Source organism: Rhipicephalus sanguineus, chromosome 11, assembly GCF_013339695.2.
Source record: "Rhipicephalus sanguineus isolate Rsan-2018 chromosome 11, BIME_Rsan_1.4, whole genome shotgun sequence".
Taxonomy (NCBI): Eukaryota; Metazoa; Arthropoda; class Arachnida; order Ixodida; family Ixodidae; genus Rhipicephalus; species Rhipicephalus sanguineus.
The window spans coordinates 31,867,238-31,894,725 of NC_051186.1; the positions used below are offsets into that span (position 1 = coordinate 31,867,238).

The 27,488-nt window shown below is 44.6% G+C and overlaps 1 protein-coding gene across 3 annotated transcripts in view; it reads right to left on the minus strand.

Annotated features, from left to right (window-relative positions):
• Window positions 1-503: 503 nt before the first annotated feature.
• LOC119374729 (paired box protein Pax-1) overlaps window positions 504-27,488 on the minus strand; it is a 40,636-nt gene continuing 13,651 nt past the window's right edge. The window contains exons 2-5 of one of the 3 annotated variants that reach the window (XM_037644919.2): window positions 25,837-25,970; window positions 9,718-9,942; window positions 1,737-1,975; window positions 504-812 (exon numbers count right to left, since the gene is read on the minus strand). In XM_037644919.2, the coding sequence (XP_037500847.1) occupies window positions 662-812; window positions 1,737-1,975; window positions 9,718-9,942; window positions 25,837-25,970 (749 nt within the window). In that variant the 3' untranslated portion in view covers window positions 504-661. Of the gene's footprint in view, window positions 813-1,736; window positions 1,976-9,717; window positions 9,943-25,836; window positions 25,974-27,488 lie in introns of all 3 variants that reach the window. The other 2 variants (XM_037644920.2, XM_037644918.2) reach the window with 2 other exon arrangements.

Below are 27,488 nucleotides of genomic sequence, written 5' to 3' on the forward strand. Positions count from 1 at the left end.
TTGTTCACTAAATTATATGAGTATACCAACTGACAGAATTAAGAGTGACGTCATGAAGGGGCGGCGGTGTTGTCGTCGCATTCTATGCGGGCAGAAAAGAATCGATAAACTCTGTTAGCTTGGTGTATACTCCGTAATTATCCACGAAGTTAGAGAAAATATATATATGCAAAACTCGTTCGGCGCTGACATAAGCAGAAGAGATCGCGTTCGCAGTCCTTATCTGTGCCGCGCTCAGACTTCACCATGCAAAGTTTGCGGACCACACCTCGGGTCACCTATAAGTGCCAGATGAAAATTTACGCTTGTCTTCGTATGTACGTCCACAGTCACGTGGTGTCAGAGTCCGTGCTCCGCGCTGAACCACGGGATTGGTCACAGGCGAGGACTTCGCATATATGTAATCTGTTTTGACCGTCTTGCTGAGGGGTGTGCTTCCCGCAAACCACGAGGCTCTGCGCTGTCGTTCGAGAGACTCGCTGGACCAGATGTCGGGCTTTGCAATCGGCGCAACGTTGAAGCACTCTTGGAGCCGAGTCGCATCCTCCCGGATGATTGTGAGAGTCATTGCACAAAGCACCTCGCGTGTTTCAGCCGTGCGATTCGGGACGAACTTTCAAGAAGCCGCGCCGGTGATGAGATGATCGGAGATGGCCAGCTGTCAGAGAGGCTGGGCTGCGGCCGCGGCTGCTGCACCTTGCAGGTAGTAGCCGTGCAGGTAGTAGCTGTGAGGGTGCGGGTAGGCGCCCAGCAGAGGAGGCGGTGGCGGGTGGTGAGGGGGAGCCCAACGGCTCAGCTGGGCCGCCTGAATGCTGCGCATCATAAGGGAGACAAGAAGGAATGCTAAGCCAGATAAAAACAACCACGATTGCTAACTGTGAATAAGTTTCGCAGACACAAAATCAGCCCTGATGTGAACACATAAAACAAAAGAACACACGAACAATTGCGGAAACCTCCACTGAGTCAAGCAACATTGGATTATGAGGCAGGGAATTACGGTTATCTGTTGATCTACTTAATTGTAACGGTTTGTGCATGAAAACACAGGTTTCACGCCCTTTCTGTGCTTGTGACGTACTGTTCTGGTTCGATAGTATACGCTAGCAAAATCAATCGCTGGAATAGTTGGTTTCGCATTACTGGGTATCGAAGTAAGCTGGTGCGACAACGCACAACTGACACGAGAAAGGGAGACAAAGGCGAGCGTCTATTCTGTACGTATACGGTGTTTTCTTAAAAATAATTTTGCGCCATATGGAGCATATCTTGTCCTTGAGCCATCAACGGTCTCGCGTGCTTTAATTCTTCCTCATCTTCTTTCCCTTAAACATTTTTTCGCCGCATGCCCAGTACTTCCTAGTCCCGAGCGGCGTGCGCGCGCTAAACATTCTTTATTAGGATTGAAAATTGAGCATGTTGGTAACGGTCCACCATCAACACAGGACAAGTGCTGCACATTTCATTGCTGACAGGACAGCAGACGGTTGGTGTTTTTCAAAAAAGGGAACGAAAGCGAGACATATGACGATGATTGATTGATTAATCTATTGATTAATTGATTGGTTGGTTGATTGGTTGATCTATTGAACAGTCGTACGTTATATTGAAATACAACCATGGTTGTACTTGTATGCAATTTCTCGCGTTAGAACTATAGTCATATGCGTTACGTTATCTTGGCAAATTAAACAGTATGATCAGCTGTTGTACGTATATTCAGCCTTGACCCTTGCCTGCGTGGCGAGAAGATAGCGGTGCACCAGCTCGTCTCTCCAGCTCCGTACCTGGCTGTGGCTGTGGCTGCGGCTGTGGCTACGCCGTGTGTGACCTTGTTGCGCAGTATGCGGCTGATGCTGCTCACCGAGGGCACGTTGCCCTTGTCGCACACGCCCTCGGACAGCAGCCGGTCTCGAATCTCCCACGCGAAGATGCCGGGGTCACGACGCTTCAGCTCGCGGATGCACGCCACCACCTGCACGACGTGCAATGAATGAATGAATGAATGAATGAAGTTCAGCGCTTACGTCTTTTCTTTATTATGTTACTGAGTCGTCCTTGTTTTTGAGGCGCGCTCCCATAAAAATTGTTTGTCGAAGCTTGCTTCTCCGCAGTAGTACACATCGCACGGAGAAGCCCGCTTTAAAGGCGGAAACTGTGCTAGCTGTTAAAGGGACACTAAAGAGCAAAACGATTTTTCTCGCATTAGTAAAGCAGTCTTCCACAATACCAAAAAACACCACGCTTGCTGCGAGAAGACGCTTAATAAGCGAGAAAACGCGCAAAAATAAAATACAGGTGGCGACGCCACCTTGGAATTCCCGCACCATTTTCCATGACGTCACATATCTTTGACGGCGCCTGCTTGGCCCTACGTAGTTCCTAATCGGTTAAATCGAAGTACATGGTCCTCTGAGGGGGCCAGAGACTTGACATAACGAGTTTGTGGAAATTTCGTCGAGCCAGTGGTGCTAAAATACGTTAAATGCTCTTTGAAATCTTTTACGTCACGAATTACAAACTTCGGCGCGAAATTTAAAAATGAAACTTTGAACTTGGTTTTCTCCTCTAATAATAAACCTATGGTGGTGAAATAAACTACACAAGAGTTCTCCGAGCACACTTTATCAATCTAAACCAATTCATTGTTTCTCTTTAGTGTCCCTTTAAAATGCAAATAACGGAGGAGGATATTCAACCTTTTTATTACTATTTATGGAATTTCTCGTGTTTGAAGTACATTCTTGGGCCACCGGGTAACTTCGCATTCTTGTTCAGTGTCTTAGAATAAATAAATCTAACGCAACGACACTACGAAAGCCTAAAATGTAATTTCTTCCTAATCACTCACTCTCCGACTAAGACCAAATATCGCCCGCGTTCTTGCGATATCTCTGCGTCCTTCGTCCACGTGAGCTTGTGTTTTTGTTTTCTCCGTAGCTTGTAAACAGTGCAGTGACCTAAATATAAACATTGCGTGAATACACGTTGCCTTAGATTACACGTTACATACGATAACTGTAATAAAGCGTCTAGTTGTCCAAAGTGTGCGGTTAAATGGTGCGTGAAAGCTTCACTATATATATATATATATATATATATATATATATATATATATATATATATATATATATATATTAATGTACAGCAGCCGTCTACTTCATGTTCTCCTTCACTTTCAGTATCATTTACTAATAATATTCGCAGCTTGTTACCGAAACGTGTCTTGCTTGATTCATATCTCGAGGACATTAAATCAGATATTCTATTGCTAACCGAGACTTCGCTTCTCGCTGACGTATGCGACACTGACCTATATCATGCTTCAAATCAGTACTCCATTTATCGCCATGGCCGGCCACATAAAAAGGGTGGCGGCGTGCTGTTAGCCATCAAACGAGCTATACCTTCCTTCTTTGTTGATAGTGACACTCCCCTTGATATAGTCTGGGTCGCCTGTCCTACCTTACCTCGAAAATTATTGACGTGCGTATGCTATCGCCCACCTTCCACTGACCGCCTTTTCGTGTCTGAGCTTCAAAAAAGTGTTTCCAGGGCTCTTGACCTGTTTCCCACTAGAAAAATCTACTTATTTGGTGATTTTAATTTTCCTGATATTAATTGGTCTCGCATGTCTTCTTCGAGCAGTACGTCAAGTGAATTCATCGAACTATGTTTTGACTTTAATTTCACCCAGCTTGTCTCAGAGCCCACTCGCGATACTAATATTTTAGATCTTGCTCTGACAACAGAGCCACATACCATAGGTCCAATTGTGCAGTTAGACGGTTTTAGCGATCACAACCTTCTACAGTTTTCAATTAATATTCCACTAAAATTTCCGGGTGTTCAGCGCAAGGTAATCAGGGATTATAGCAAGGCAAATTACGATCAAATGAATGCTGAACTTGATGTCTTCCTACACAATACATTTCTTCCCGGTCTGTCCAGGATAACTGGAATTCCTTTAGAAATATTATGGCGCTCCTCATAGATAAATATGTTCCACTAATAACAATCTCTAACGACAAATCCAACCCATGGTTTAATAAATCGCTTAGATCGCTCAGAAATAAAAAGAAAAGGTTATATGCTTCCGCTAAAAGGTTATCATCTTCTAAGTCATGGTCTATGTATAAAGACTGCTTAAAATCTCACTGCCTTGCGATTAGCGAAGCGAAAAAGAAATACTTTTCCGCTGACCTGTCTTCACTTTTATTCACTAACCCTAAAAAGTTCTGGCGTGCCATTTCGCCTGACCGTAGCAGTGACATCGTTACATTACATAACGCCGATAATGTTCCTGTCTCTGCATCTGAGTGTGCTTCAATCTTCAATTCGTTTTTTTGCTCGGTTTTTACTAATGAAGACTCTTCTTCGGTTCCCAGTGTTCCCGATCGTGAGTACTGCTTCATGTCTCCTATCAGTGTTACTGTTGAAGGCATATCTAAACTTATACACGGTCTAAAGCTGTCTACATCGTGTGGTGTTGACAATATTAATTCCAAGGTACCTAAAAACACATCCGCTTCGTCCAGTCAAATTTTATGCCACATTTTTCAGCAGTCTTTATCTACTGGTCAACTTCCCACTGACTGGAAGATAGCAAAGGTTATTCCGATATTCAAGGATGGTAACAAACACTCACCCGGTAACTACCGCCCCATTTCGCTAGCATGCATCTGTTGCAAGCTGCTTGAACACATCATCACCTCCCATATATACAGCCATCTTGAGTCAAATAACTTCTTTCAAAATCAGCATGGCTTTCGGAAAGCGTTATCTTGTGATACTCAGCTATTAGAATTTACGTCTGATTTACATAACGGCATGAATAGTAATCAAATTGTTGACTGCATCTTTTTAGACTATGCGAAAGCATTTGACAGAGTTGCTCATTGTCGTCTAATAGCTAAGCTGTCTGCACTTAAGCTCGACTCATCAACATTATCTTGGCTTCGAAATTTTTTATCCAATCGACAGCAGTTTACATTTGTCAATAACTTCAGCTCGTCTACTTCATTTGTTTCATCAGGTGTGCCCCAGGGCAGTGTGTTAGACCCTCTTATTTTTCTGATTTATATTAATGATTTGCCTTGTAACATTTCTTTCTCAATTCGTCTTTTCGCGGATGACTGCGTAGTGTACATAACTATTAACTCTGAAGAAGACCACGTACATTTACAAAAGGACCTTGACTTAATAAATCAGTGGTGTGACCGTTGGCAAATGACGCTTAACACATCTAAGTGCTGCGTACTTTCTTTCACCCGTAGGAAATCGGTTTTTAACTTTTCTTACTCTATCTGTTCAGCTGAAATTCCCCGTTCATCTACTTACAAATACCTTGGTGTTCATCTTTGTACTAATCTTGCCTGGTGTACTCACATCGACAAGATATGCGCGAAAGCAAACAGAACTCTGGGATTCTTGCGCCGGAATCTGCATCATTCCCCATCTACCATTCGGCAACAGGCCTACCAAACGTTTGTACGCCCTCAGCTAGAATACGCTTCGTCGATCTGGTCTCCGCATCAACAATACCTAATAGATAAAGTGGAATCCATCCAAAATCGTGCAGCCCGCTTCACCACTTCAATGTATAATCGCCAGCATCACCCAAATCAAACGCGATATTGCCCTTACTAACTTGGATTCCCGCCGCTCCCCTGTCACCCGTCTATGCCTCCTCCATAAGTACTACTACAACTCGTGGGCCAGTCGTCTATCGCTTGACATTCCTTCGCGTACATCTAGTCGACTTCATAATCACCTCAGTTTCAGACGCATCTTCGGCAATACACAGTCATTCAATAATTCTGCATTGCCACGCGCCATCGCACTTTGGAATAGCCTTCCGGATGAAATTGTTTCTTTGAAAGATCCGGCCAAATTTCGTGAGCAGCTGCAAGTTTATATGTTCCCTTGATTTTGTATAAATATGCTTCATTTTTTTTCCATTTTGTATTTTGCTGCATTTGCTTATAATGTTTGTTCTTCTCCCTTCCATTGTACAATTTTTTTTGTTTTCTTCTTCGTTATAATTTCTTTTTATGCTTTATGTATAGTGATTTTTCTGTAACCCCCCCCCCTACTCAATGCTCCTCTGGGGCATGTAGGGTAACATGAATATATATATATATATATATATATATATATATATATATATATATATATATATATATATATATATATATAAAATGTACCGGTTGCTTTTTTCCGCCTAACTTTCCCTCAGTGCGAGGAAGACCTGCGCGTTACTCAGACCAAAGCTCGTTTTCTCCGGTTCCATCTGCTTAGGCGAGAATAACTGCGCCCTCTGTTGCTCGCACCGATGATAGCGGCCAAGAAAACGAGCGTTACGACCCGCAGCCCGCAGTGCCTATGCATGCGTTGTAGGCGCATAACTATAGAGCGATGTGAATCTATCTCCGCACGTCGTTTTTCTTATATCTTTATTTTCCTCGGTGGGAAAGGGGGTGAAAGTCGAACACTCTGGATCCCACACCACCTGCGTCCGTGCGGCCTCTTTTCTCGGGAACGAAAGAAATAATCCTGCGAAAGCGGTGGACCGTTGATGCGGCACCGTTTGTTTGCACTGCCGCCGCCGACGCCTTTCCGCGAACGCCGGTTCTTCTTTTTTGTTTTATTTCCTCTTCGCCCACCTCGGTTCTTCGTCTCGTACGGCCATCTTATGTGGAACTCCTTTTCTCGCCTCGCTTCTTTTCTCTTTAGTGCTGTTCGTCCTCTCTCATCTGAAGTCCTCCTCGCCCGAGTTCTAGGCGAGCCCTCGAAGGCGCCGTTCCATATCGGGTTGCAAGGAGATGCACCGACTCGCCGACGTCTAGCTAGGGGGCGTTCGCGGAAACTGCAGCGGGAACAGATCGCGCGCGCCGCCTTGCTCGTTGACACTCGTTTGCGGCTGCCGCAGTGAAGCGGGCCACGGGAGTACGTTAAAGCTTTCCGCTGTATAAGCAACAGCAGCGGCGGCGGCAGGCAGAAGAAGCTCATTATTGTACGCGGAACTGACGGGAAACAGGAGAGCCTTGTCTCGTCCTTTCTTGCTCTTCGAGCCGGCCGCTGCGGTGCGCTCGCATTCTCGTCTCTGCTCGACCGAGCGTGTAGCAGACTGGCGCGCATTGGAGAAAGGAAAGTGGCAAAAACCTCGTAGACCGATAAGGGACAAACCGTTAACGACAAACAATATTAAAACGACATACATAGAAACGATTAGAAGGCGCCGTTAGAAGGCCGTCTGCGGTTCAGGGTGTTCAAAAGCGATCGCATGCATTGAAGGTAGCCCGAGGAGTCTGAAAGTGGAAATGCCGTGTCGCGCTCTTCTGATAGAGAGAGAGAGAGAGATAAGGGAAAGACGGGGAGGATAATTAGTCTCCGGTTTGCTACCCTGTCCGTGGGAAGGGGAAAGGGGGTAGTGTAAAAGAATGAAAGAGAAGATGGAGGGTCTGTGACGACACTACGAAGTCATGACTACAGCACCGTCCATGTATCGACGCAACAATGTTGTCTGTGAGCAGAAGTCCGGTTTCTCGAAGAAACCGCAACGACACCATGTGCCCCAGGATTTTGTTTTTCTGTGAGGAGGCGGTTGTCTAGCTGGCCTAGTGCGACTGGTATTCAGGGCTGCTTTTTTGCAGTTACAGCGGGTGCACTCACGGAGAAGGTGCGCGATTGCTTCACTGCAGCAGCAGAGGTCGCATAACGGGCTATCAGCCATTCCAATGGTGAATAAATATGCATTTGAGAGGCGCTCTTCTAATACTTTGTAAGTGACTCAGAGCGCCTATCGCGGCTGCTTGAAGGGGAATTCACCGCCATCGTAACTAACGACATTTCTAACCAGAGCGTTAATCGTCGTGCCGCCACCTTCGAAGGTGTGGGAGCCCGGTTGTGGACATGGGCGTCGGCAGGCGGGTGCAAAAGGGGCCCTTGCTCCTCCCCGCCCCCCTCCCCCAACATGGGTTTGCATCCACCAAGACAAAATCCTGCCGACGCCCATGGTTGTGGACAGCGTTTCCTCGGAGACGTTTCTAGAGCAGCAGTGAACGGTTTCACATCAAAGTATCAAAGTGTAACCCTTCGCGAATCCAAAACTAAGGCGTGATAAACAACCGATATATAAGCGGCACTGCTGCGGAACATGACGTATTCCCGGCTTTCGATACTGAATCCGGCTCTTGCAGTCTACAAAAACATAGCCTTGAGATTCGTTACTCATGAGAAGCGCACAACATTGGACATGGACGGTGAGGAAGACGTTAACTCGCGGCAATAATGTATTTTGATCACACAGCGCACATATAAAAAGACGCAAGAAAGCTACGTATCAAAGTCCAAGAACAACAGTCATCTCATAAAGCACGCTAAAGTAAATTAGAGCAACCTTTATAAAAACAGTTTTTCACTGCTTGGGAAGCAGAACGGAAGTGGCACTACACTTTCTTTCTTTCTTTCTTTGTTTCTTTCTTTCTTTCTTTCTTTCTTTCTTTCTTTCTTTCTTTCTTTCTTTCTTTCTTTCTTTCTTTCTTTCTTTCTTTCTTTCTTTCTTTCTTCCTTTCTTTCTTTCTTTCTTTCTTTTAGGAAACACATCCAACATCTCGCGCGCAAGCGTGTAAACACTCTTACCCAGAATTCTTGTGCTCTAAGCAATGGTTCACGCTGAAAAGACCGGTAATGCGCCGATAGATGTAATCTGACATCATGTTGTTGATATTGCTATAACTGATACACCGCGGCCTGCCTGTCCGTTATAAATCATTCCGCATTTCAGCGGAATTTCATAGCTTAAGACTACACCGGGCTTTTTCTCACAAGGAGAGCTTCTTTAGTGACTATTTATCGCCACATTGGATGCGAAGGACATGTCATTAGCGATCACTTGCCACCTTCCACTTTTTCGGTACAACCCGGTACTCGAGCTTTACAGAACCTATAGACAGGTAAGGACGTATTTTTGGGCTAGTTGGTTCATTATAAAAGTCAATCGACAATTTCCTTAATGGATAGTAAAATGAGGTTCCTGCGCGGCCTGTTATATAATCTGCAGAGCGGGACAATGTGATTACCGTTGTTACCACGCCAGTGAATGTTTACGTATACAAACTTGGTTAAAATGTAGCGCTATATAGTCCGTGTCTTTTGCATTGTTGTGTAGTCTGTGCGCAACCAATTTTCCTTTCAAGTATGAACCAACTCACCCAGCAGAAAGTTTTATTGAACTATATAGTATCTATCCTTAGTTAGTCTATCCCTTGAAACCAGTGACACGGACATGCGTCTCCATGGGAGAATCACCTATACCTGAACTCGCGAAAAACGCTTGACGCCACGGAAATAAGAGAATGCGATTGGATGGGGCATCTATACAAATTATCTCTGGCATAGGCGTGCGCAGGGTTCCCCGTCAGGGGGGGGGGGGGAATGTTCATCGCAGCGACCCCCCGTCCTACTAAGTCAATGTATGGGGTAGATTTTGCGCCCCCCCCCCCTCTTCTTAGGTGACCAGAAGGGTCAATGTACGGGGCAGATTTTGCGCCCCCCTCTTAGGTGATTAGGGGGGGGGGGGCGTCCCCCCCCCCCTCCTGTGCGCACGCCTATGATCTCTGGGCGGAACAGCGAGGGCTGTGGGCAGAGCTTACGTTTATTCTAGGATTGTAACCGAGTGTAGTGCCGTGTTCTCTGGCACCGCTACGTTTATACCTTTGGCGTGGTGACTCTCGGCTTGCTTCCTCCGATGGCGCCGGGCAGGATGGATCCGGTCTCGTGGAACCTCGCCAGGATCTTGGAGACGCATCCGTGCGAGACGCGCAGCTGGCGCGATATGTCGCACGGCCGCACCCCGAGCTGAGCCAGTTCGACGATGCGAAGACGCACCGCGTTGGGCAGCGGACGGCCGTTCACGAACACGCCGCCCAGCTGGTTCATCTGTGGGCGTGTTGATGACGCGCGTACCTTTTATTTACAGAAACTGAGCATTGTGCAACATTAAAAAAAAAAAGAACATGGAGGGGTTTGTTTGATTAAAGGAACGGCGCTCGTTGTCACGCACATCAGTTACGTCGAGGAATTTCGGGTACTTTTTGTCGTTTTACTGCGTGAATACAGTTTATAGCGTGAGAAATTACTCACCTTGGAGGTTGCCCCCACTGAGTCCAGCTGAAGCCTCGTGTTCTTTGCCGAGGGTAGGATCCTAACGTATATTTGTCATGATTGTAGTTTTATATGATGTGCTACTTTGCATCACTGGAGATATTTTAACCAATATTGTCTCGAAAATGTTTCTAGCATTATTTTTTTTATACTGACACACAAACCGTGTAACGTAGAGTTGACATGGGGGCAGTAAGTGCTGCAGTTACTAACTTTTTGCTACGTTTTCTTTAAATGCGTACACGTGTGGATATGCCATGGATGTGCTAAAAAGAGGAGAAGCGTGCCCACTACGATATTCTACGTGCATTGCGCGCATTAATATTAGAGCTCTTACATCTTACATTTTTTTGTGTTTTCCTCGCTGAAACAAAAATAGTAAATCTCCGTGACTTCATCACCGTGCAAGACGTGGCGACTGCTGTGTTCGTTTCGCGCTTAATTCCGTAGTAATAATAAATGTAAAACATAATCATTTCCCGCCGAAACTTCGTATACTATAACCAGCGCTTCCCACGGAAATTTTTCGCCACCACTGAACTAAAACGGGATCGTAGTATAGTGCGGAAGGGTGGGGTAATTGAAGGGGGGCAGTGGGGAAGTCGGAAAAGATGCGTGACCCCCTAGCGGCCACTTTTTCAACGTTGTTTAACAGCTCCGCAAGACCTTCGCGCATCTTACGACAGGAAAGGCGAAAGAGTGCATACGCTCACCGCATAACAGCCGTATTTCCTGTGTGTGCCTATGAGAACTACCGTAAAACAGTGTGCGTGTGTACTGCAGTATACGCACACGGCCGGCGAAAGCGCGATTTAGCACGCCGTAATGAGCGTATAGCCGACACAGGGATTACGTTTCTTTCTTTAGCGTTCCCTTCCTTCCTACGCACATCGCCGTATATATAGTAGTATAACCCTTATGAAAATGAACTTTGAGAGTCTAATGTGCAACTAATGCACACCTAATGTGTCATTAGATTGACATTAGACCTGCAAAGCCTGATGTCCTTTAGCATCACGTGTGCATCAGACACTCAAATGACAATATGCACCAGGATTTCTGATAACAGAAGTAAGCAGATTTTCCATTGCGTATCCTAATGCCAAAGCACATTACAGCTAAGAAATTTGTATTAAGCGTTCATCACCACTAAAATTTCTATATCCTAATGCTAATCGTAACAATTGTGAGGATTTTACGTCCCAAAACCATGATACGACAGTGGCGTAGCCAGGGGGCGGCACATCGGGCCCGTGCCCCAAGCCCCCTCCCTCCCCACCCCTCGAAATTTTTTTTTGTCATGGCATACAGAGCCAAAAATGACATTCGACCACATCTGCCTGCCCGGCCCCCACTTCAGATCAAGGAGGTGCCACTCCCCCCCCCCCCCCCCCCCCCCCCCCCCCCCCAAAAAAAAAGAAAACAATTTCTGCCTATGCCCTTGCGATACGATTATGAGGCACGCCGTAGTGCAAGGCTCCGAAAATTTCGACCACTTGGGATTCTTTAACATGCACCTAAATCTAATTCAATTTCTTACAGAACTCAACATTCATCTTTTGTCTTTGAGAAATCTCAAACGCCAAACAGTTTGTATTGCAATAAATATTTCAATCATGTTTCAGTAGGAGATATAATATTGAGCACTGATAAGCATTGAGCACCTTAAGCACTAATAACAACAACAACAACAATAATAATAATAATAATAATAATAATAATAATAATAATAATAATAATAATAATAATAATAATAATAATAATAATAATAATAATAATAATGCTGGGATATTCTTTGCCAAAAGCACGTTGTGGAGGCACGGTCTATTAGGGCATTCCGGATTAATTTCTACCACCTTGAGCGGATAAAACTTCAATATATATATATATATATATATATATATATATATATATATATATATATATATATTGAAGTTTTATCCGCCGGATATATTGAAGCGTTTATTAATTAACTAATTTCCATAGAGTTGCTCGCGTGCGGTGAAGCGATACCCCGAACAGTTACAGAGAAGTTGTCGGTTTTCCATTTGCCCGGAGGATGGGGGTAACACTGAGGGAAGCACGAGAGATGAATCAGTCGGATCGTTGCAGTCAGAATTTGGAAGTGTATCATCAGCTACACGTTTTCAACAAAAATACGCCTGGGAGCAGTGGCTACTAACGTAGCCTTCCCCCACCCCCCACCCCATTCTTAAGTCCATTCGATTCACCCTGCACTATCTGAACTGGTTCATGGTGGTGGCGTCAGAGTGCCGTCGTCGTGCAGGGAACGTTTCAGAAAGTGCAGCAGCAACGAGATGCCGAAACGAATACGAGAGTGCAGATGTCGTGCAAGCCCTCTGCTACGGTCGGCTGTCTCGCGAATTGTGGAGGTTGTGATTCGTAAAAGTGGCCGCCGCTTACGCTGCCTGGCATTTCAAACTACCGGAAAACATTCACTGAAGTATTCGTTGGGCGCCGTTAAAATAGCCACGAATGCAGTCGGCTGCGTCGTCTGCTGCGGTTACAGCCATCTTGTGCTGCACGGACTCGGCACTACCTCACGAGTAAGTGCAGGGAATTCGTGAACTGGTCTTGCACGATGGCTGCACTTTTTCGAAACGAATACCGCGGTGCCGACGCCGCCATGTTGAACTCGTGAAACGAATGCCGGAGTGGAGTGCAGCGCCACCGTGAACCGGTTCACGAAGTGCAGGTGAAACGAATGGACCTCTTCATTCCCCGTCGGCAAGTCTGGGCAAGTTCCGGCGAGCGGGGTACAGGGGGTGGGGGCATGCCTTTCATCCCGCAGCTGGCGCTTCTGCTGCTGTTACGCAGAGAAAGTAGAGGAATGGGCACCTGGTCAGATACACCCTTTCTCTTTTATTGTGCAGGAATGCATGCTATTCATACTTATCTACACACGGGCAAAGCCTCCAACCCTGAAACAAATCTCTGTTCGGCGCTTGTAGTACGCAAAAGCATTGCCTTTGAGAGCTGTACTAGGGTGGCTAGAATCCAGCCACCCTACGTGCATCTTGCAGGGACTCAGTGATAACCGTCGCCTCGGGCGTGAGCAAAATATTCTCTAATATGCCAAGAATAAAAAGTATAGTTTGAAAACTAAATACAAACAGTGGTCAAATAGTGCAGACGCACCTAATATTGTGTGCAAAGCCATAAGTACATTTAGTTTGCAATACAAAAATTTCCTGTATGATAACACGACACTGCTGCCACCTACATTTTCTTTTTAGTTGAGCCTGCTAGTCAGCAGTTGCAACGGGCCTTGTTGTACTACAGGCTACAGGTGCTTCCCGCGAGCGCATGTGCTCCGCAGTGACATATTTGCCGTGTTGACAGATATTGTGTGCGTTTATTGTGTGCTTCTCGTACTTGACATTCGTAGACTGGATATTTTGCGCGTTTCGGAACGTCTTCCCGCATTGATCAAGTGGGGGATGATGCATCGTCGTTCGTCACCACTGAAAACAGCCTCATCGGACGCGCATGCTTTGTCTCCGCGCTCAAAAGTGCTTTCTTGCTTCGTTTATCGATTACTCACGTTAATCGCGTGATTCAATATCGAGTGTACCTCCAAAGACAATCCACTTCCCAGTGTTGTGACAAGCGGCGACCGCGGTTGTACAGGAGCGGAAGCCTGAGCCTTTTGACGAGCGACTGTGAAGAATGCAAAGCCAGTGCCAAACTTCGGTAAGTTGAAGAAAGTCGCTGAACTAAGTAACTTGGTTATTTATTGCGTCAGGACTGTTGTGCAGGAGCCGATAGCCCGGGCGGCGTGTTGGCACAGCGAGGATGATGAACGAGAGACCCGATAGACAGGTATGTTTGGTGCTTTGAGCGCACTTGTATTTACATCACCATAAAAGCCGGTCGCTGATTGCGTTGATTACATGTTTGAAGGATGCGCGTTGCGGCTACGCGATCCTATCCTTCGATCATGCAAGCCTCGTGTCATTGCGCTGTTATTCCTTGGATGTTTACTGTACGAGATCATCGCTTGAGAGTATTTCTACAATCCCTTGTCGCCGTGAAGAAGTGTCTGCCTTTAAACATACGGGTCGTCCCTTCGCGTTTTCATGGTGGTGATACGAGAGGAGTTGACCAAACTCGGTAATAATCCGCAAAAGTGTCAGAACACTGCGCACGTAGATATAAAAACACACAGCCCTGTCACGCACACGCGATGATGGATATGCTTTTGTGGTTGCGTTCCCGAGTCCTTTTGTCGGAAATCCATGTAATTGCTCCGTGGTTAGGATTTCAACGTAGCTGCCTCATAAATGTTTTAAGGGAGCTCACTTGAAGTTGGTGTATTTGAGTGAATTACGTTGTGTACACTCCAACTACGTGCTTAATTTGAAGCACATGTTTATATGAAATAATGTTAGCAGAAGAATATGTCAATTCGATTAAGTTAAGCTAATTCATGCCACTCTTTGGTGCAGTATTTGTGTTTGAGAAACGTGCGTGAACTTCTTTTCTGCCATTATATATTTTCTCTTTGCTTCTTGAAGCACACCAGGTTTTCTATCACGAATAATTAGACTGTGCTCATGTAGTGAGAATGTTGCTTGATTGTGGGTTGGTTTAAGTCGTTGTATTTTCACGCTTTCGTTTTTACATCAGCACGGTACCGATATTGCCCTCTTACTTGTATGAGCACGCATAACCAAGGTGTAGTATTCAGTGATTTAGTATTTATTTAGCTTTGTAAGGTCATGAATTAAAAGAAAACGATCTAAATTCTTATATATTCATATGTTTCCAGAAGTTCTCAGAAAGTTGCAGAATGTTATTGGTTTTGTGAAGGGCTTACATAACTAAAAAAATCAGATAGCTCAAGTGAACAAGACAAGCTAAATGTGAATTCGCTTTAGAGTACCAAAAATTTGTTTCCTAAATTGCTTGCATTCATGACTCAATACATATGTATGGCTCGTTCCAACCTGTTCTGATAGTGCCCTGATCCCTTCATTCAAGGATCAGCGTTTTTAATGTATCGATATACACTTGCCTAAAACATGTTTGGAACTCGCTGTGTGTGGCAGGGTTCGTTTCGTGTGAAAATAATCTTTTGTGGTATTTGTTACGTATGTATCAGCGATGACAACTGTTCACGGCACCGACACAGAGGACAGATTGCAGTGCAAGATAGGAGCGGTCTTCCTGCAAGCCCAGACAAGCCATATTGAGTGGTAGGAATCTCTTTTCATCACTACAATGGGACAGTTTTGACATGTAGCACATATCAAGATATTTAGCTTAGGTGTGGGAAACCTATCTCCTGCACTTTAGTGCAGTGCATATTATTTAGTTTGTATCCGTTCAACATGGAACATGGAATAGTTTGTATTATTTAGTTTGTAATCCTTGAACATGGAATGACGCCAGAGCCAACGTTTTGACACTTGAAGTTGTCTTCATAAAGGGAGCAACTGGTGCTTCTTGACATTGCTGTCTTGACGAAGGCAAGTCTACTTGTACCTTCAGAATTTTTTGTTGTCATCAAAACAAAACATTCCTTCTCAATTTTTTTTGGAACAGTACTTGTGCCATTCATTTTGTTGCACATTTTAAAGGATGATTACAGTGCAATATTGCCACCTAAACATGGGCCAGATTGTTATAGTTTGTAATTTCTGCATTGGGTGGGTGGGGGTTAACCAGGGGTTAAGCAAAATAACATTGAGGAAGAAATGAAATCTGAAGCCACAATAGACAATGTGAGAAGTTTTGTAGCGCTCATATAGGTTTTGATGCTCCCCATTGGTTGCAGGTAGAGTCTTGAAAAATCCTAAAATTTCGTCAGTTTTTGTGTGTAAATCACAGAAATGAAAAAGAAGACAGTGACATAATTATGGAACTCTGTTTGCTAACTATAAAAACACAAGTATTGCATTATTCAAGAAATCAGTGGATTTCTAGTGATTTTTTTTGCCATGTAGTTAGCAGAATGAGAAAACTTAAAACAAATGTTATCAAGGGTTGACATCTGGCCTTCATGGTAAGACATATCCTTAGGTTTAGCATAGAGACCTGTGAAGATGTCACAAGAAGGAGAAACATGCACAGGTGCTAAATTTCAACAATGACTTATTTGCACGTGGATCACACTTCGTTATGCATTGAACAAAAAGAAAACAAAAACTCAGGCATGGGCAGGCACAGCTGCATGAAAGAAAAATAGTTCTTTCTTTGTTAAAGATAGTGATGGCACACTAACACAATCTCGGCTAACATTATTAATGTACTGATTCAATGATCAGTGTAGTAGTTTGTAAATGTGCCTATGCACAATAAAACTCTCATCAAAGTGTAAAGCAACTACATGTGCTCCAATGTGCAGCTCACCAGTCATAGCTGCCTTTCTTTACGTTGTTTCAGCGTTCCCTGCCCTTTTTTTTTTTTGAGACACTACCTCATTTGCCCTACATAATGCTTACCACATGATAGGGGTATCTGGTAAATGGCGCCTTCGTTGCAGGGCACGTAATGTGTCCTGTGATTCTTAATGCAGCCAAGCATCCTTGTGAGTATCTTTTGCTTAGTTTAGAATCCTGGTTTGAGGCCATGAGTACAATGCTAATGTTTACCCAAGCACCAACCGTTTTTATGTTGTCGGATATCCCGTGCAAATATGGCATAGTGGCAAAAATTTGTCGTCCATCAAGATTAGTCTTTTTTTTTTGCCTGGCAAATGCAACGTGGTTTTCTGAGTAGGGCTTCTGCGACCGGTACAGAAAGAGGGGCAGGATATCCTTCTGGCGTCCGGCGAGTTCCTGAAATTAAGGCTCATCCAAAAGAAATGGGAACAGGATTTTTTAGTGCAATATACAAGCACAGGGGTTTTAAGATATGAGGATGACTACCTCTTTCTTTATAGATTACCACAAAGGTTCTGTCGAATCTGAAGCCACTAACATCGTAACACTTGCATGTGATTACTTACATCCAATGGTGCTTACCCACGAGCGTCGCGCGAGTATTGTACTATCAGGTTCCTGAATGTACAATTTAATGTGCATAAAAACTGCATGTGCTAGTCATAGGAACTGAGGGGAAACAAGCCATTCTTACCTTTCAGTTCCTCCCACTCAATAATGGTAAAAAGGTGCATTGTCTGACACTTCCTCGATAACGCCTTAAAAAATCCTGTTCCCATTTCTTGTGAACGAGCCTTAATTATATCCTGCTTGTGGATGCAAGCAGGATATCCTGCTCCCCTTGCTGTACCGGTCGCAGAAGCCCTACTCGGAAAACCACCTTACAGTTGCCAGGCCAAAACAACGCCGAATCTTGATCGCCGAAATATGTTTGCCGCTATGCCACATCTGCACAGGATATCCGACAGCATAAACACGGTTCGCGCTCAGACAAACATCAGCATTGTGATCCCGGCTTCAAATAAGCATGCTAAACTATGCAAAAGCAGCAACCCAGTTGCTCAAAGGAGGCTTGGCTGGAATAAGAATCGCAGGACACTTTACATGCTTTGCAAAGAAGGCATCGTTTATCAGATACCCCTATTATGGGGTAAGCATTATGTAGGGAAAATGGGCCATTGTCTCAAAGGAAGGCTCAGGGAACACTGCAACAATGCAAAAAAAAGGCAGCAGTTGCCGGTTAGCCACACAGTGATAATACCATACTGTACAATGGATTGATTATTGAATCAGCAACTATTCATTATCTTTGCCAAGATTGTGTTAGTGTGCCGTCACTATATTTAACAAAGACATAACTATTTTTCCTGGGCGTAGCTGTGCCTGCGCATGCCTGAGTTTTTCTTTCTTTAAAATTTTAAATATGCATGATCTGAGTCCAAATAAATTGCTTGAAAGTTAGCAGCTTTGCGTGTCCCTCCTCGTCCTGTCTTCACAGGTCTCTGCGATAAACTTTAGCGTTTCAATAATATGTGTAACCACACGTTCTTGCATAGATGATGTCATCTACAGGCATTGACAAACAGCAAGAAAAGGAGGCAGTGAAACATATATTCTACCGCTACGTTATGAAGTGATGCAACATTGAAAATTGACTTTCATGCAAAGCTGTAGGGCACACTTTCACAGCGTATTCCATTGCTCTATTTTTCTGTGTTGTGGGCCTTAATAGTCCCTGTTCTGACCTTACTGCTATGTACAGGTTTATGGTGGTGTTATAGGTTGTGGTGCAACCATGTTTTGAGCAATGTCGTGCAACATTGGAGTACCCATTTCCTTCTACTAAAGCATTGTTGTCAGATGATCGATAAGCCTGAGAGCTTGATAATCTGAATCGGAGATAGCCTTCATTAGAAGGCATCGGATACTCATATGTTTCATCACATTGTTCGGAACACTATCACACCACATTCTATAAAGATACCAGGAATCTGTGTATATCGCACAGTTCACGATGCAGGTTGAGGCCTACCACAGAAAGAGAACTGTAATGCACTGTGTGATGGTGCCTTGAATAGCCTTGTTTGACAGGGAACTTTAATTGTCGAATGAATTCATACTATTGTGGAAGGGTGTACATTTTAGCAATACTTGTAACTCGGCATTTTGGTACATACTCAGGAGGGAACAGGAGCGCAAGCTAATACAGACAGCGCTCCTCTCTTCTTTCTGTGTCGGTGTCTTAGCTCGTGATCCTCTTTCCTCCTGGGTGTACGTTTGATTACCCCATTTTGCTGTTTGCACATGCACTGTAGATGATGTCATCTCTGTGCAAACACTTGGGTCTAGATGATATTTTAAGCGTCTGCGTGATTTCTAAAAAAAAGTTAGTTTTGAGTTTAGCTCTGATATGTGCTCTTTCCTTGAGTAGCTGTGCTATCCTGTCAAGATGTTCAACAAGTACCGACGCACTCCAATGTGGATTCTTCTGTTTTTCTAAAAGACAAGTGATCAGTTTTATAACTATGCAGTATTTGCTAGCTAACATTGTAAATGTGTGCTTTAAAGCATGGAACCGGGACAAAATATTTCCATTTTCGTAAAACTTTTGTCGCCTCTTCAAGATACATAATGAATGTACCTTTAGCTATCGAATAATATGCAAAAGTCAACAGAGGTAATAATACAGAAATGCTTTGGCTCGCTTTCCCTAATGCCTTGTTTTAAAAATTTTTGTAGAAATGACCCATAACTTGTCACAACATGCATATCGGTAAATATATATTGTAGGTTCTTACAGAACCCACCATTTCATGATTCTTTCTTTTCACTAGAATTTAGCATTTCTCTTGCTGTATCCCCAAGACTCAGCTCCACATTCCACTTGCCTATTGCTCAGATTCACCTTGCACAAGCTCAGCATGAGCTACAAATTGTTCTGTGATAGCTTTGTTTAAAACAAAGGAGGTGGAATAGGCTCACTGATGCATGCAGCAGTCATGCATGGAGTACCATTTGAGTAGCGAAAGGATGTTATTATGAAATGTTACCTCAAAGAAGCTTACAGAGCTCATTGGTCTGTCTGTAATAGCTGGCCAATCTACGAAACCACAGCCCTCTGAAGTGATGTATAGTGGTTTGTTTTCTTATGTTTTTGATCAAAGCAGCATGAAGCCAAGGCTATGTAGTTGGTCATTGATACAGATGGATTATTCAGTTAAAATGGTAAAAATTATACGACTGTTTTGAAAAAAAGGCATCAATCATAAATTGCAACATCTGTTCACATGCTGCCCTAAGCTGTATGCTTCAATGCCAAACTAATATTAACACTCTCACTTGCAGGTTTCAAATACAGCAACTGTACCACCACGACAGTGCAGCACAAGAGACCCTATCGTCACTGCTGAGTCAGAAATTAAATATAAAAGCGCTTTCTCCTGAAATCTTTCGTCTGGTCTTATTTCGTTTGTTTGTGATTGTAAAACAGCACTTTCGTAGCAAATACAAATTTAACTAACTAGCCCCATTTATTGTCCTATTGAAACTAAATAGGTTGACAATTTAGTGCTCGTTTACAAATGCGTGTATCATAGACCTGCAAGATTATTGATTAGCTTCGAAAGACTGTTACGTGTAAAGAACAATGGTGATCTAGTCATTGCTCGAAATGGTCTGCTGGTATTTATGTGACAATCCTCTAAAGCATACACACTTTTGTATTATTAACCACAAAAATATTTATTGACCTGTGTGCAGCAAAACATGTTGCTGGCATAAGGCCTAAGTCTGCAATATGGCGTTTAATGTCAACCTAATGCATATGTTCAATTGCGTTTCACTAGACAACGGCCATTAGAAACTCACACATGAGGACTCTATAGACTAATGCTAGACAATGGTCATCAGAAACTCATACGTCAGGACTCGATAGACTAACGGTAGACAATGGTCATCAGAAATTCTAACGTCATGACTCTATAGACTAACGGTGGCCAATTACTATTAGACTCGCATTAGGTGTGCATTAGAAAGCGCATTAGATTGTCATTAGACCGTGTAATGATTCTGATGTCTAAAGACATTAGTCTGTTTATAAATACACATTAAATTTTTCCATAAGGGAAACGCCCGCATCCATCTGCTGCACCCGCGCGGGTGCCCGCTATGAGAGAAGAGCCATAAAAAAGTCGGTCCTCCTTGCGGCATGCCTCACGCGCGTAGCGGTTCGGAGATGACGAATCTTCTCGCCGTTATACAAAGGGAGCACCGTGTGCCGAAAGAAAACCTCGTTACGTCACAACTCGACGAGAAAGGAAGGTGATTAGTCATGCTCGAACGTGTTTTTGCTATGCGTACTATACGGGAGCAAGGGGAGTGATATTAATTCTTTCTTCTTATTTGGCTATGTCCGGACTGGAGTGGCGTTCCCTCTAACCCCGCGCGTCTCTCCAGTCCGGCCGTGATGTGCATGAATGCGTTGTACTCGCGATGCAAAACAAATGGTTAACACTCTCTACGAAGGTTCCCTTAACTTCGTGGAAGTGGAATAAAAGCCCTCTGCGAGACAATACGTAAAGCCGACGGGGAGGACTGCACACAGCAGGAAATTTCAGATTTGCGGAATTTAGATGCCAACGCTTACGCACCGCTTAGACTACTCCAAAACGAGATCCTGCACGAATGTTTTGTCCAACATGAGCTTGCATGATTTCGTTTCTCGAAAACTGGACGTTCGCGACTTTCCATTCAATAATGTTAAGTGACGCCAGTCGCGCGCACGCCGGTCGTGACCTGCAGAAGGCGCACGGTGATGATTCAAGAAAAGGTGCGCGACATCGATGACGATTATTATTATGGGAAGCGAAGACTGCCCCAAATACTCTCTTTCTTCTTGAATACACGCAATTATCATCATCTATCAATCGCGTGCATTTCCTGGTGCTTTCAAGTCTCGCATGGCGTGCGCGTCATCATCGTGACGTAGCATTCTTTACGGGAAAATGCAGCGAGCGCGGCGTTTTTAAAGGGAGCAGCCTATTAATAATGATTCTTGCGGTCACACGTCTCGAAAGCACGATATGATTATATCGATATGACGCCGTGATGGAGGGCTCCGGAAGTTTTGACCACCAGGGGCGTAGCCAAGGGGGGTGGGTGTGGTTGGGGGGTTCAAACCCCTCCCCCAATAATTTTCAATTTTGCTTGCGTGTATATACACGCACACATACAAACGCACGTACGAACATACATAAAGTATGGTTGAACGCACCTTCCTTAACACGACGCTGAACTCGAAAGGCACTACTGTCGAATGGCGTAAAGCAACCAACGTATTCTTTTTTTCCCGACCAAGTGGACGAAACCCTCACTCTGATATGCACATTGTTCTTAACGGCGAAAAAAATATATGAAAACAGACAGCACAGATAAAAGCACACACACAATAGGCACGCACATGTGTATATACAAGTGGACCGCACTATTAACAGCGAAGCAGTTTAAGCTGGCCGATATTTGTGCGGCCCACCAGAAAACTATCATAATCTTAAACGGGTATGTGCCACAGAAATTGGGCAAATCCCTCTATACTCACCACTGGTCCACCAAGAATGAAGAAGGCAACCATTAGCCCGAGAAATGGATATCATCTCGGGTATGTGCCACAGAAATTGGGAGAGCGAAAAAGAAGCACAAAGAGAGAAAGAGACAGAAAACAAAGAAAGAAAGATCAAGATAGAAAGAAATAGAAAATAAGAAATGGAAAGAAGCAGATACGAGAAACAAAGAGAGGAAAGAAAGAAAGTAAAAATAATAAGAAACAGGGAAGGGCACCCAGCCGCGCTCTTCCTTCAGGCTTGGCACGACTAGTGCGAAGCGGCCATACTATAGGTAACGGGAAAGGCAACGGCGGCTGCGAGAAGAGCCCGCAGCGATGGAAGCCCTACGCCAACGAAGACGTGCCCGTAGATCTATGAGAGGTGCGAACGCTCGGTTCTGGAGTTTAGACGTCCGCGTCGTGACTAACCTAGCTAAAGCCTAGCAACAACTTAGAAGCAACCAGATTATAGACTTCAGAATCATCCAGTTTCGCTGTTGCAAGCCTTGCGCGACTGAGCGCATGCTTCGCCGGTTTTTTTTTTTTTTTTTTTTTTTGTCCAGCAGCTTCTTCAACCTTTCTTTTATTTAGAAACAATGAAAGATTCGGTATTCGATTCGATATTCGAAGGCTTTTGTTTGTCGAATATTTCCATTCGTCAAAGAAAGAAAAAAATAGTATATATTTCTATTGGACAAAGAAGAAGAAAGAAGAAATATACTGACTCAAGATCTTGATTCAGTATATTGCTTGTACTCAGCGCATGTCCTGCGCACTCCTGTTCGTGTCCCTCGTCTACTAAAGCAGCTTCAACCAAATTTAAACACCGTGTCCCAAGCAACCAACGAGTGCCGTTGCATATCATTCGCATGCGGCCTCGGCAGCAGGTGTGGACCTCGCGATTGTGAGATCCTTCAGCGCTCGAGAGTATATATATATACAGTCAAACCCGCATATATCGAACTCGCAAAAAACAGCAATCAGTTCGCTATATCGTATAATTCGATATACAACTTTTTTTTGTGAATGTGGCATGTTTGCGATGAGAATTTCGGTGCACACGTTGGCTTCACGGCACTGCTTCTCGATAATGCAAAGAGGGTGGCTTCATGGCAGTACGCAGGCATTTTTTTTTTTTTTCCCGCGATTTCTGGTTGGAGGGAATGGGATGTGGGTTAGTTATACACGGGAAAATACGGCATCGATGTAAATAGCGCCTTAACATCTTCATACGCAGCTGTGCGTATTCGTCGGGCGCCGGAAGCCACTAGTCCGCCTTGGTTCTAATGTCGACCTAATATCGTACTCGGCGTGCTTCTTGGGATGGTCTACGCAGGCGCGACGTCAGACATCTTTCCTCCGCGTTCGACTGTGTTGGTTATCGCCAGCTTTACAGAGAACAGCATCTTCTTCCGCTTCATGGCAGCCAGGGGCGTAGCCAGAAATTTTTTTCGGGGGCGGGGGGGGGGGTTCAACCATACTTTGTGTATGTTCGTGTGCGCGTTTGTATGTGCGCGTGTATATATACGCAAGCAAAACTGAAAATTTCGGGGGGGGGGGGGCTTGAACCCCCCCCCCCCTGGCTACGCCCCTGATGGCAGCCATCACGTTAACAAATGGAGCTGACAATCACGGAGAAGCGATCGGCAACCATGCACGACGGGCTGACGATGACGAGGAATCGTGGCAGAAAGCACGTGATGGCAAGCGGTAGTTTCTACTGATTCCGAACGGGGCACTTCTAGTCACACGGCTTAGGTAGAGTTGCGCATCTGTCTTCCAGACGCCGCTGGCAACCATGCATTGCGGAGAAGCTGCCGCTTGGGACAATTTGTGTATTTCTTTACGCCGCCGCTGCAGCGAATTGGATTGGCACCAGACATCGACAATTAAGTTAATTACCGGTCTTCGACACACCAAACATGTCGATCACCGACACGGTAGGCATGTCGCCTGCAAAAACGGAGAGCGGCTTCGCCGCAAAGCTGCGGTTGCTTGTCAGACCTATGCGCAACTCTGCCACCTAAAGGTATACCATATACAGTAACTACACGGCTCGTTCTCCCAAATGATCGCGGGAACGCCCCTAGCCGTGCGGAAAAGCCAAGTGCTTCTAAAGGAAAGCCAACTTCTTGGGATGAACGAAGGAAGGGGAACTTGAAGGGCTCGTTTTTTTTTCTTTGCTAGACACAACATTTACAAAAAAACCAGTTACACAACCAGTTACCAGTTACAACCAGTTACAAAAAAAAAGTTCCTACGCACAATTGAAAATGTCCCAAGTCACTTCCACACACGCGAGTATTTCCTAAAATATAGGATACTGCCAGCCACAACACTATATGATTACCGTTTGTGTAGGGCGTATAAACAAGAGTTAAAAACTAGATCGGATTTTCTTAAGCACCTTTCCAGGTTACAAGAAAACATCCCTGTATATGCAACACGTAAAAGGGAATACTGGAAAATACCAACAGTGCGAACAACATATGGAAAACGCTCGGAAATAACTTACCAATATTATTAAACAGATTAATTTGCGAAGGGCTACAATTAGAGAACATGGCTTTTAAAGCTATACGCAGTTATTTTGACAGATACTCTTGAAAAAACATTCTTCTGATGCAGGGGCGTAGCCAGAAATTTTTTTCGGGGGGGGGGGGGGGGGTTCAACCATACTTTATGTATGTTCGTGCGTGCGTTTGTATGTGCGCGTGTATATATACGCAAGCAAAACTTAAAAATTTCGGGGGGGGGGGAGGTTGAACCCCTCCAACCCCCCCCCCCCTGTCTACGCCCCTGTCCTGCATGATGCCTCTCACTTGTAAATCTTGCACATGTGTATGTGTTTTCTTTCTTTTTTGGTGTTCGACAATGACCAAGGTTACGTGTGAATAATGTTATTATCTTGCGTTTTTTTTCTTTGTTTCTACAAAGGATTGCAATTTTGTAAAATTAGACATTATTATACTTTTTTCTATATGTGTCTTGTGTTATATATTGCTGAATTATGTTGATGTATTGTTAACATATCGCTGCTGTTTAGACTGCTGCTTTTTTTTCTATATGTGTCTTTTTTTCTATATGCGTCTTGTGTTATATATTGCTGAATTATGTTGATATATTATTAATATATCGCTGCTGTTAGCGCCAATGAGGGGGCCGGCGGCCTCGTCAAGCTGTCTCAACGACAGCTTTTTCCGCCCGCCCCTTCGTATCAATCACTGTATTGATGCTAAAATAAAAGTCATTGTCATTAATTAGAATCAACAGATAACTTACCGCCGGCAAGTTATCTTTTCGTCCACTTTATTTTCCTCACATTTACGTCGTAATTACTATACAAATAACATCGCATATACTTCCCTTGGCTTTCTCCTCTGTTAGTTCTAATTAATGTTGTGTCTAACTTCTTGGTGACGCTTTACGCTGTTCGATGTTCGATGTATGAAGTGTTGAGGCTTTTTTAGTTCGATGTAGCCGTAGATTTTCCGATGCAATGTTATTAAAGCGCTGCCGCGTTCGAAAGCAGCTCGATATAAGGGATAATTCTATTTGCTGGAGTTCGATATAGTCGTATTTATCTTATAGTCACTGGGCAATACCGTGGCGAATTAGAAGGCAAAAGTGGTATATAAGAAGAAAGGAAGAGGCGGTACTGACCTCACCGTACTGCTGCTGCGGCTGCGGTGGTTGCGGTTGCTGCGCGGTCGGTTGCTGGACATGGTGGTGGTGCGCGTGGGCCGGGTGGACGCCGGTCAGCCTCACCTCGGCTGCAGCGGACCACGTCTCCGGAGCTGCTGCGGCCAACACATTTAGGTCACATGGCATTCGCAAGCAACGTCACAAGAAAGGAGCGGGTTGAAGGCGGAAAGGTAGTTTAAAAAAAGGAATTCAAGAGCTCTTGACCTATCGGGAAAATATGTCCAAGCGAAGGTTGGCGTGTGCGTGCCTGGCGTATACTGCTTTGAGTTGCATTGCGCAATGCTCCCTCCTAACATTGTGGCAGAACAGCGCAAAGAACGGGGCAATTAACACACGGGATAGTCGGCAGCGCTGTCCTGTTTGTTCACTGTGCTCCCTCCCTCTCAACTGTTTCCTTCCTCCATGCCGAAAATTGGACCTTCATTCAAGTGCTCAGGAGGAGCGAAACATACAGGCAACAACGACGACCATGCGTTCATATCCAGGTAACAATGAAATGTGGCGACGCGAAATGACAAGTCACTTCGATAAAAGACCAGACTTCCATATCAGAAGTGGCTGATCGCCGTCAAGTCCACGATCGAGAGAGCATCAATTATTGGAAAACGGCGCATGTATACAGATGCGCATTTGACCAGCGCACCTTCGAGGGCCGCACTTCTTTACATTCGCCGGCACCGAGTTTCTCGCGTACGACACCGTCAAAACTTGTGAGCCATAAAAGCTTCGCTTAAAAAGTATGTGAAAGCCGTGCGGAAACGGAGGAACTATGTATACATACGCATTGTCGCCGCGTGCCTCACAGTTCAAGATTTTGCTGCGTTCTCGCCTTAGTGGAGCCCAAGGAGGTTTACCTTGGTGGAGCCGCCATGAGCATGCGTCTTATGACGATCATTAAATGACTTCATTTTGGCCGATTGTATAGGCGTTTTCTTGCGTGAAAGGTCCAGCTGTGTCAAGCGCCTCAACGCGCTTGCTTGCACGCGGGACATTTTATTCCCCTTGGCGACATGTGCTTGTGGAATAACGGGGCGACATAGCGACCCTTACTCTCGCAGTATGGCAACATGCGAAAAGTATATATGATAGCGAAGAGCAGAATAGCGTACAAAATTGCGAAAAGACTATTGATAGCTTGCACGTGACGTCACGGACGCAAATCATGGCTCCAACATGGCGGCTTAGATGACGTCGAGGCATTATAGCCATGCGGCTATTAACCTGCTTCAATGTAATAACGACGTCGCTGGAAGGTTATTGGGCCTCTGTGGGGGAATAACAAATGAACCGGCATGCGATGTTCTGATAACACTAACGCGACATCCCAAAGTTCGCGTCCCACCATGTTGGTGCTCCAACGTGGCTGTTTCAGTGACGTCATGCAGTGCAAGCCACCTATATGCACTGTACTGTCATTTAGTGACAGGGGCCGGCCAATGACACTGGCAAAAATACTGACGGCAGTGCCGAGATTTTACCGACGCCTACATTAGACATCCATACGAACACGTATATGGACACTTGAGGACACTTGAGGACACTTGAGGACACTTGAGGATACTTGAGGAAGACTCGAATATACTCTCACTATACTCCGCACTAAGAAATGC